At 32.3% G+C, this 11209-nt stretch overlaps 1 protein-coding gene across 2 annotated transcripts; it reads left to right on the forward strand.

Annotated features, from left to right (window-relative positions):
* Positions 1–4204: 4204 nt before the first annotated feature.
* On the forward strand, positions 4205–7521 carry LOC121121726 (protein obstructor-E). Of its 2 annotated transcripts, XM_071890157.1 has the most exons (5): positions 4205–4292; positions 4445–4559; positions 6523–6578; positions 6628–6997; positions 7076–7521. In XM_071890157.1, the coding sequence occupies exons 4-5, from the start codon at positions 6668–6670 to the stop codon at positions 7427–7429; spliced, it is 684 nt and encodes a 227-aa protein (XP_071746258.1). In that variant the 5' UTR covers positions 4205–4292; positions 4445–4559; positions 6523–6578; positions 6628–6667; the 3' UTR covers positions 7430–7521. The 2 variants fall into 2 exon arrangements, with proteins under 2 accessions (XP_071746258.1, XP_040572629.1); XM_040716695.2 differs by lacking the exons at positions 4205–4292; positions 4445–4559 and having other exon boundaries at positions 5714–6578.
* The last annotated feature ends 3688 nt before the right edge of the window (positions 7522–11209 follow it).

The raw sequence follows: 11209 nt of genomic DNA on the forward strand, positions 1-11209 counted from the left end.
AAACGACTTTCAATACATCCAAGGAACCACTCTAACACCACAAAATAGTTCAAAGCTCTCGGGTAGTGTGGTATAGTTAAAACCATTGCCAAGGCATAACATACATCCAAGGGATCCCTCCAGTATCAAAAAATAGTTCCAAGCACTCGGGTTGGATGTGCAGGGTACCTGAGGGTACTCCTGGGTCCTTAAAAACCCCTGCCGAGCATTACATACATCTAAGGAACCCCTCCAATATCAAAAAATAGTTTCAAACCCTTGGGTTGGGGGTGGAAGTCTTGGTAGGGCTAATATTCAACCATATTTTAATAGACCCTATGCTATTTATTACACCCCCCCCCCTCAATATCAATCCTCTAGATTAATTTCTTAGAAGATTGGATTGAATTTAAAAAAATTGCAAGGAAATTGTATTGCAATAATATTATTCGCACTTGAAGGTACTCCCTCGGGAGATGGAACAAACAAATATGTTTAGATATTTACCATAAATAATATTAAGCAAATTTATAATGTGTTATTATTCATAAGTTCAAGTTTGAACAAAATACGAGCAATTTTCCTAACTGGCAATTTTCTCCATGTAAATCTTCCACAGGCAGTTTTCCGTGTACCGTTCATAGCAGTTCTCAAACTTTATCAGTTGTTGTCCACGTTCTCTATTTCTCAATTCAAAATTGCCAGTTTTGATTTTTATAACTACTCAAAGCACTAGGATTTACCAAGAAAATGGTCACTATAATCTTCGAAAAGCATTCGGGTTGATTTTGCAGTAGTTTTCTTCAAATGGTAAGAGAAAACCAATTCTTACTCTAATCGTTGTTTACAGGCACAAAATTTGACATTTTGAACCCTATTACAACTGTACTGTTTTATTAAACTTATATTGTGGATATTATTAAATCTTCTTTGCTAGAAGTCAGAACAAAGAAAATGTTGCAATTTGCGTTGTCATGGATTACCATTGTCAACTATTGGTAAATTTGTGTTTCAATTTTACACACCTTGTATATAATCTCTTTTTTTTTTTAATACAACGTGCACTCTCGATTGCAATGATACTTCTTAGATCAAGTATCTACGCAGTCCAAATATACACTCAAAAATGAATGAATATACGAAGTACTTACACACATACAAATGGACAAATTTTGTTTTATTAATATGAATAAATAATTATAGGAGAATGATAAAACTTTTCTACACATCCAGTCCTATGCAGGCTCGATTGTATTTTTTGAAAGATAATTCAAATTTTCACTACAATAAAATTCAGCATGAATATATTCCGATAAAAAATATTTACCTATTCTAACATATAATATATGAATTATCCTTGTCATAAATGTAAGCTATATCCAGGGACGGATTTCCTCCAAAGGAGCTCGACTCAAACTTCTGGCTCATGAACAACTATGCGAGAGCTTGAACTCGAAGTTGATTCTTTTCAAACTTTGACTTCTGTCGTGACTAGTACTCGAGCTCAAAGACTTGAGACTCGACTCAGACTCGTAAAAAGCTCTACAATTTATGAGAATCATTTGATGACTTCAATTTTTAATGTACAAAAAGCAATTTTTTCAATTCGTTTTCATAATTTGAAAGTTGTAAAAATTCTTGGAACGCACATAGCTCCGGGGATACTAATCTTAGGGGGCTAACATTAGTGCCATTTGATTTAATGTTTGCAATTTTTAAATATTTTTTTAGAATTATATAATAGGTTAAGGAAAAAGTCATTTCGCATTTTTGCTTTATTTCAATGCTTCATAAGAAGTGTTACAATCATCTAATTTAAGCCAAGTATGCCCCGTTCTGTTTAATAACTTGTTGCCAACGAGAATCTAACTTCATAATGCCCTTTAGTAGAATCCCTTCTCCCTATTGGCAAAAAAATTTGTCAACCAATATTTACATTGTTCTATTGAGGCAAATTTGTACCACAAGGGCTTCGACTATAGACATGAACAGGTGTTAGTCACACGGTACGAGGTCCGGACTGTAGGGGGGATGTATAAGAACTTCCTAACGGAGCTCCCGGTGCTTCTGGTACATCATCAAAGATGTGTCTGGCCTGCCTGTGTCTTGATTATGTCTGGTTATCTTCTATTTAACAATATTGGACGCTTTTGTTCGATCGTTAGGTTTAAACGGTCGCATTGTTCACAGTAGAGGGCAGAATTGAGAGGAAAAAAAAAAGAAGAATAACATAAAAATCGCTCGAACTACTGTACAACACGACCTTAAAGAGTATCAAACCCATTATACGATGGTCGTTTGAATAGGTCCATGCAAAGTCTGAAATATGGCAATACTGATGCGTATCGAGGTTATTTTTAAGTTAGTAACCTCTCTTGGAAGAACACATAACAACTTTCAGCCAAATCGGCCCATTTCTTTCTGTTTGGCATTCGTTTGAATTGGGGGAGTGGAGGGATTTTCAAAAAATGGAAAAAAATAATTTCGTGATGTGTTGATGGAACATTACTTTATGAAAGGCAAAACCCTCAGGAGACTAAAAAGAATGTTGATAAACATTATGGGACGCTGCACCTTCGATTAGTAGAGTTTATAAGTAGTTTCAAAATTTTCGGATTGGCACTATGGGCATAATTGACGCTGAACGTTCTGGACACCCTTTTGAGGCTACTACTGCAGAAATCAAGCTTCTTTTTAATCTCCTGCGGCTTTTTGCGTTTCATAAAGGTCTAGAAGAAGTTTAAGACCAATAGTCTTTTTAGTTATCTTAAAAAGTTTATGTTTGCGCAAGTATTGTAACTAAATGAATCAAAGCAGACTCAAATAAACTTCTTTTACTGGCTAGAACAGTTTCTCCGTCTTACATGAGCACACACACTGGTGATTACTTTATACTCAAATATTATCTCCTCTTGAATTAAAGTAATATGATCAAAGCTTAAGAAAATAATTTAAAAAAAACACTGTTCAACAAGAACAAAAACTCGGATTTTAAAAACTTCTTAAAAGTTAAGATTTTATGTAATACTGTGTGGTCCCTTGAAATCCAAACGCTTATTAATTCAATAATTAATGGAGGTTGATTGATTCAAATTAATTAATATTTTGATATATTACAGCATAAAAATGTGTTACAAAAAAAAAAATACACGACAATGGTTTTTCTTATTATACGTATTTTATGAGCTATTTTGTCTCTGGTTCGAACTCATTACATAGCGATGTTTGAATAAAATGTATCTATTTGAGCATTTAATTAAATCATTTTTTCAAGGAAAACAATCATTTAATGTTTTTTATATGTAGTAATACTCATTACATTTTTTAATTTCAAAGGGGAAATCAATTTTAACCAATAATAAGCAATAACCGCGTATAAATCTCATTTATATGAATATTAAGGCAGAAAATCCTTGAGGCAAAATGCCCTACGACGAAATGGCTGAAGGCAAAATGTTTTTACACAATATAGTTTATGGCAAAAGTACCTAGCAATGTAATGTAAGGCTCTGACGCTCTGATTTTATATAAAAATAAATATATAATTTATATATAAAACATGGAAATCCATAATAAATGGAAATCCGCTATACTAATTTATTAGATATATCTTTAGTAATCATTGCAACTAAGTAGCAAGATAAAACAGGGGTATCCGCATAATGCGGTTTCAAATACTGCGGATTTTGCATAACACTGTGTTTGGATTTATTCTGACTCCCCGTAGAGTGAGAAATATTTCCCTCATATCAGTAAGGTTTTTTATATTATGAAATTTATATTACCAAAAACTATATATTGAGGTAAACAAGAATTTTTGTAGTAACAAAAAAGTCTCCGTACAACGAGGAAATCATATAACGTCGATTTTTCTTGTTCCCAAAAACCACAATAAGGGGTGGGGATCCCCCATATGTTCATATTATAATGAAAAATGAATATTTTTTGTGATATTATGCAATGCTTTTATACATTTCCGATATATCTTATTTGGCTTAATAAACCCTCAACATTTGAATGAAAAATTACAAGGACCAACAGTTAATGAATAGTTCCAATAACCGGTTCTAAGAACTGGTCCTAAGACTATACTGGACCGAATATATAAGGAACAATACAACACTCATTGCAAATGTCTCCGTAGCCGTTAGATCTTCTGAATTTAAGATTATCTTTTGTCCTTATGCCTTCTATGTTGTGTTTGACTTTTTTTTATTCAGGCAAGAAAAACAACATTCAAATTTCTGGTATCTGCACCCTTTGAGGAATTTCGGATTGAAATATGGATGAACCCAAAGCAGTTTATGCACAAGGTATGAATAACACAATTAATGGATATAAATGTATTAACATGAAGATTGAGCATGTGTACGTAATGCTTTTATGCATAATTTCAAAACCTGCATTGCTTTATACCCTTTGTTTTGCCTCAAGTATCATCATACTCTATATTGTATTCTTTTAGATAAAGCATTTAATACTTGACACCTGAAATACAACATACTCTAGAAATGGATGGGATAAGGTAACAGGGCGAAGTTCCAAGGATTTCCTCGTTCATTGAACTGAATAAAATTTCTGTAAATATTATGTATTTAACCGTTAACAATTTATTTCCTGATATATTGTTGCTTATGTTAACCAAATAATCTAACGCTAAGTTCATCATCAATGCGGTGCATCAACAGTAAAACAATCTTGAACAAAAATTAAGAAAATCCCAAGTAATTCTTATACTTCATTTGTAGCCCAATAGTTTATAGACATATTTGAGTCAATTAGAGGCTTATTATTCAAATTTCTGGGATGATTTGAGATACCCAAGAATATTGAATATAGTTAAGAAGCTTTATTTGATTCAAAAGACTTATAATGGTCCCGATATGGCCTTTCTAATAACATATGTTATTTATCATTTTAATATTGCAACGATCAATTTTAGCTACTTGAAGTGCAATTTGCAGTACCTCCAAAGGGTAACTAAGAATAACTATAATTGTAGAACTGGACGATAATTTGTCGGAGAATCCAAGTCCTGGGATGAGAGCCAAATTGTCATAATTCAAATATTTATTTTATAGAATGAAGTTTGGAAAATCCATTCTTTTATTATGAATAATAGTGTTTTCCAATTTTTTTAACAATAAAATGGATCTGAGAAATTCATTTCTACAGTCTGAATTTCTATGTTTGTAAGTATTAATATTAAATACTATATAATATTAGGATGACATATAGGAAATATCACGAATATTTGTAATTTCAAAGTTACGACAATTTGTCACTCAGTCCTCGAAATGTCATCCTCACTCTATTTTGAAAAAAAAAAAAAAAAAAATAGAGTTAAGGTTGTTTTGTATTGACAGGCCACAAGTATAATTTAAAAACTATTTATGGATTACAAAGAAATATTATATTTATAATAAAAATGTGTAAAATGAAATATTCAAAAATTTAATTTGACATTAAATACGAAAAGCAAATAAAAATGGTCTTTAAAAATGTTAAAACTTTATTATTTGATGAAAGTTTTAGATCATGCTAGATCAATGGTTCTTAAACTGTGTTTGATCGAGCCCCAATGAGTCAGTTTCAGGGGTTTGTTGGAGGTTATGACACAGATCCAATATTTCTAAGTAAAAAAACAAACAAAAAAACACGTCATTAAAGGATGTATTGACACTTTTTGGAGTAAAAGTACCTCAAAAAGGGTTAAAATTATTCTAAAAAAGCTCATTGAAATAATATTTTCTAAAAAATTTGCTATTTGATTAGTAGATAACAACATATTCATTTATAAGAAAGGTCTTTAATTCTTTGAAAATGCCCTTAGAAAAATATAATGTGGATCAAAAATTCAAAAAATATTCACTATCCCTCCTCAAAGAAAAATCATAGCTGTTTGACCAGTTAAGAAGGGTTCACTGAATGCTCATATGAAACTGGTAGGATCCAGTACCTCTTACAAGGTTAAGAACCACTTAAATATATTTTTTTAAGTTCTTTTTTTAGCGATAGAGTACGTCAATTTTTTGAAAGATGATTTTATAAGTATTTATGAAGCTAAACCCTTTGAAAAAGTTGTTAAAATAATGGCTACTTTTCACCTTTATGTGATAAATTAAAATAACAGTCAAATCTAGCTAGATAATGGTACGAAATGAATAGAGGTTACATCCAATGTAACTGAACAACAATCATTCATCAAGCGTGTTAATAGTAAATAGGCCTTATGTAATAGTTTGTTAATATACTTATTTATCTATTTTTTTCCCCACTGGCTATACCATTTTTTATGTGTGTATATCATATAGATTTAAGTGGACAAAGTTAATTATTTTAAACTAAGTCTACACCAAAAAACATGTTTTATTTTTTTTCTTTTTGTTCTATGAATATCCACTCATAAGTATATGAGGGAGTTTGGTCTTGTATAAATGTCATGAATGTTGCTCTACACAATACTCAAACCATTGCTTGAATAACTTTTTTTTTTGTATACGTATGTTGAATCTGATGCGACCTTGAATTGAATTCCTATAGAATGACTGACAACGAAAATGTACAACTACAACAAACGAACGAGTACACACCAATCTGTGAGTAAACACACCCCAGAAGCAACAAATATCTCATACAATTTTTCAGTTTTAAATGTCTTTTGAGTGAGTAAAGACCATCAAAAACCATGAATTATTTATTTACCGTGATTGTTTTTGGATTCATTCTTGCCGAATCATTGGCACAGCCCCAAGGCCAGCCCTACACACCTTCCATTACAGATTGCCCCGAGAATTACGGTCTTCAGACCTATCCTGATCCAGATTATTGTGATTCCTTCTTCAAATGTGCAAACGGTACCTTGACCCATGAGGTCTGTGGCAACGGACTTATCTATGATGAAGCCAAGGCATTCTATGGAGCTGTACACAATCACTGCGTCTACAATTGGGATGGTTCTTGCGGAAATAGGAAATATGATGACACGCCACAACCCTCTGGACCTTGTGAATATCAAGTAAGGGCTTTCATTAATTAGTTTTAAACCTCCTGAATCCTTTGGCAATTTAATTATCAAAAAAATGTATTTTTTTAGTTTGGACTTTATCCAATCGACTATTGTGCCCCCAGCTACTACAAATGTGTGTATGGTACACCCGAGGAAAGTGCTTGTGAAACTGGATTGGCATATGATGCACGCATTCACGGATGCAATTGGCCTGATTTATTAGAGAAGTGTGATCCCTCTACATTCGTTGGATTCAATTGCCCACAAACTCAAAATGAAATTGCAGACTCACTTACCCGTAGATTCTGGCCCTTCCCTAGATTTGCTTATAAAGGACAACCAGATTCGTACATCACTTGCGTTAACGGACAGCCCAGACTTCAACGTTGTGGATATGGAACTGTTTTTGCTGAGAACTACCTGTCTTGTATCGAAGTCTAAAAAATAAAATATCTACATTAAAATTCTTTCTTTTTTTTAAATTAATCATTATATCATCATAATATTATTCACAATAAAAAAAAGTAGACGTTCTTGACTCTCCGGAGTTGAACTCATTTTTTTAAATGGAAAAAAGACATACAATTATCATGAGCTACACCCTTTGAAGCGCATAAGTACTCCATCATTAAAATGGGTGGGACAAGGAAGGGGAACTGCCACAGTATAGTCATACTCCCAAAACAGTAATGCGTCAGCTTTGTAAACAAAAAAACACTCGATTTTAAACGGAGGGGAGGGGGGAATAACAACATTGCACACAAATGTCAACACAAAGGTAAGCTGTTTTTTGAAAGTAGAGTTTGGATTACATTTGCATACTTCAGCGACAAATTCTCCTCCATTTCTATCAACATATTATTCATATTAACTCTTTGGGTGCGTGCGATGTAAATTGCCCTTAAGTAGTTCAAATTGATCGACACAATAAAATAGTTTTATTTGAAAGGGACCTATATTGAAGCTAATACAAGTCTCCCATTTCAAATAAAAGTTCTCTAAACAATAGTTAAAATTATTGGGCATCTTAACTCATCCCAGGAGTTTGAATACACAGTCTAGGATTGACTCAAATATGTCTACGAATTATTGTGCTGTATGTATATATGAAACAAAAACCTTCATTGGGATTTTCTCATGTATTTCATTTTGGTTCAAGATTGTTTATATGTTGACGCACCACATATATCAGACATTGGTTATATCTTTGAAACAAAATCAGAGGAGGATATATTATTTATACTGTTTTTATGATACAGATTGTAGATTACAAAAAGCTAAAAAAAACCTAGTTATTCAATGTTGATTTTATCACCGTTGTAATTAAAATTCAAATTAAAACTTTTTACATACACTTTTTCAAATAAATTGTCTTTCAATGACATTAAGTTACATAATAGTAATATATAATTATTTATTTGACTTTAATAGGGATTTAGGTACTTTTTTCACAATTTTTTTTTTTTTGCTGCAAATTTGAATTCAATATATGTTGCCTGTCAACACAAAATCAAGCTAGAATTATTTTTTTCTCAAAATTGATGGTGAATTGCATTTCTACTCTTCAACAAAAAATTATCGTCAATTTCTATAAATTTTTGAGTTCGCCACAAATTGAGAATGATAATTTGACGGATTTTATTTGAAAGTGGGCCCTATTGTGGTCATATAGTAAGACCCTTAAATTAAATAGCTACAATTCTTGAGTGTCTTCCATAATTCCATAAATTTGAATAATAAGCATTTAATTGACTCAAATAGGTCTATTAATTATTCGAGAATATGTTCATTTGAAGTAAAAAAATTAAATTGGGATATTATTCTCCATTTATTGATTTTTGTTCTAGATTGCTTATATATTGACGCATTACATTTGTTCTATGTAGACAAAGTAGATATTATATGACGATTTTTCCAGAGTTAAAATTGAGCATGTAACAATATTTAGGTTACTTGTGTTTGTATAATTGATTATCTATAAAGTTAAAACAAGCATAGACAAAATACTTTGATAAAATGAACCATTTTAGAAATATATAAAATTTTTCGAAATTGTGTTAGTCCAGGTTGCTAATTCCACGAGTATTGTATCGTCAAATTAGCCCTCTCAATATTTAGCCTAATTTGACAGCCTCAGATTGATGATTCACATCCTTATGGCAACCAGGTGATTTTCTTCTCCAATGAATAATTTACGGAATGCATAGTTATTGTTGTACAAAAAAAAAAAAAAAAAAAAAAAAAAAAATGTTTGTACTGAGTGGTGCATAAAAATCTAACTTCTGCAACGGAGGAGATGGGGTTCTTTCATTGTTGTCGTCATAAGTGGTCTCTCTACCCTCATAAGGAACTTACCACCTGTTTTTTTTTATAACTCTCTGATTGTCTGATATGAAACCCGATATCTATGCATCCCCCTCATGTACTTGAGGAGATTGACAATGACTGTTTCTTTAACTCCTTCGGATCCAGTTTGGCCTCTTGACAGAACCCTTCTTGCTCTCTAACTTTTCAGACTTGCTGATGGCGTAAATGGAGACCCCAACTGCTTTGAATGTGCTAATGAAATTTTTTCCATCATGTTCAAGTGTCATTTTCTCGACTTGTACGTAAACTAGAGAGCTTAGCTTTATTTTTTTTTAAATTAATTGCTTATTTTTTAATGTATCGAAGTATGGATTAATTTCAATCACTCAACCTTCATTTATCACAGAATTAGTAAGTGTTCAAATTTCAATAGACCACCCGGTATTGGGGTTTTTTATTGATCGATTTTTCTAAAATGGGTCCTTATATTTGAAAGGATGGAACCCACTGGTCCAGCTCATAAAAGATAAGCAACAATTAATCATGTTCAAAGTTAGTTATAATAAAAAATAAAATCTATAAATAACTTTTTAGAGGGCATTATTCACTAGTGTCCGAAAAATTAATTTCATCCGTTTCAAATTGAAGCAACAAAGGTAGGAAATCGTTAAACAGGTTTATAGACCATATAGTTTCCGTATATAGAATATACAAACCGTAGCTACTTGTGCATGTAGAGGTAACTTCAATTGAAAGGATAGTGTTTCCGTATGAAAGGATTGATATCTCTTAATTGAATGATTGCTGTTTTAACTACTTTTTTGCAATAAAAATATTGACATACAATATATGTATACCCACTTAAATGTTTAATGAGGGATCTCTGACTCAAAATAAAGTCATCTCCTAATACCAGGCTCTGTCTACAAAAACCCATGGATAGTCAAGATATATATTAAAGCATATATCACGGCCTTACTTCGGTAACACAAAAATATAAAGTGTATTTTGTTGCTTCTTTTCTTTTAATCAGTATTTTAAATGTTGATTGATTGAATTAGAACCAACTATTGTTCATCTGTGAAATATTTCCAACAATAGCTCCATAGTTGGAAAGAACCCAACGGATTTTGGGCCTTTTTTGTCATGTTTCCTTTCGGAAGAAAGGTTGTGTGATATAAACATAATGCCCGGGTGCGTAATTGAAAACTAGACACTTTGATTCTGAAATTTTAACAAGTTTAACTTTGGGAACTACATTAACTAAACTTTGTTCATATGCCCAAACATGTGTTGAACCCATTTTTAATCTTCAATTTATCCTATATTGACTTGATATTGGCCTTGATGCACCGCTACAAGCTCTGACAGGTGGTAATAATGTCATTGGGGATCCTGAAGTTCAAATGATCATCAAGAAAAGCCTTGAAAGCTGCGAGATTTGGTGCTTTGGACCGGCAGGCTCTAGCATCGACATGCAACCAGAAGGAAAGTTGAGCGTGTTGGGATCTCATTTTTTTAAGGCCAAAATTGAATGTTGGTGCCCAAAAAGGACTGTGTAACTTTTGCTATGTGTGGCAGTGCAACTTGTCTCGATGCCAGACCCGCTATTATGACGTAGTAAAAAGCCTAAGTCAAGTTTCGGATCTCTGTAGGTGTGTGCAAAGTAGAGCGGTAATCTCGATTCTTTTGTCTCTTTGTGAGGTCATTTTTGGATTGATGGGGCTTATTTTTTAAGAAAGGGATGTCAACATACACAGATTATCAGCTGATTGAAAGAATTATCAATTCCTCCCATGTGTTTATCTTATTCCTGTCTTTTATTAGTAACCAGATTTCAACTATCCGGTATATATATAAATGTAATTCGTCTTAAAACTAAAATAAGTTAAATTAAGAGATGAAAAAATTGAG

This window comes from Lepeophtheirus salmonis, chromosome 7, assembly GCF_016086655.4.
Source record: "Lepeophtheirus salmonis chromosome 7, UVic_Lsal_1.4, whole genome shotgun sequence".
NCBI lineage: Eukaryota > Metazoa > Arthropoda > Copepoda > Siphonostomatoida > Caligidae > Lepeophtheirus > Lepeophtheirus salmonis.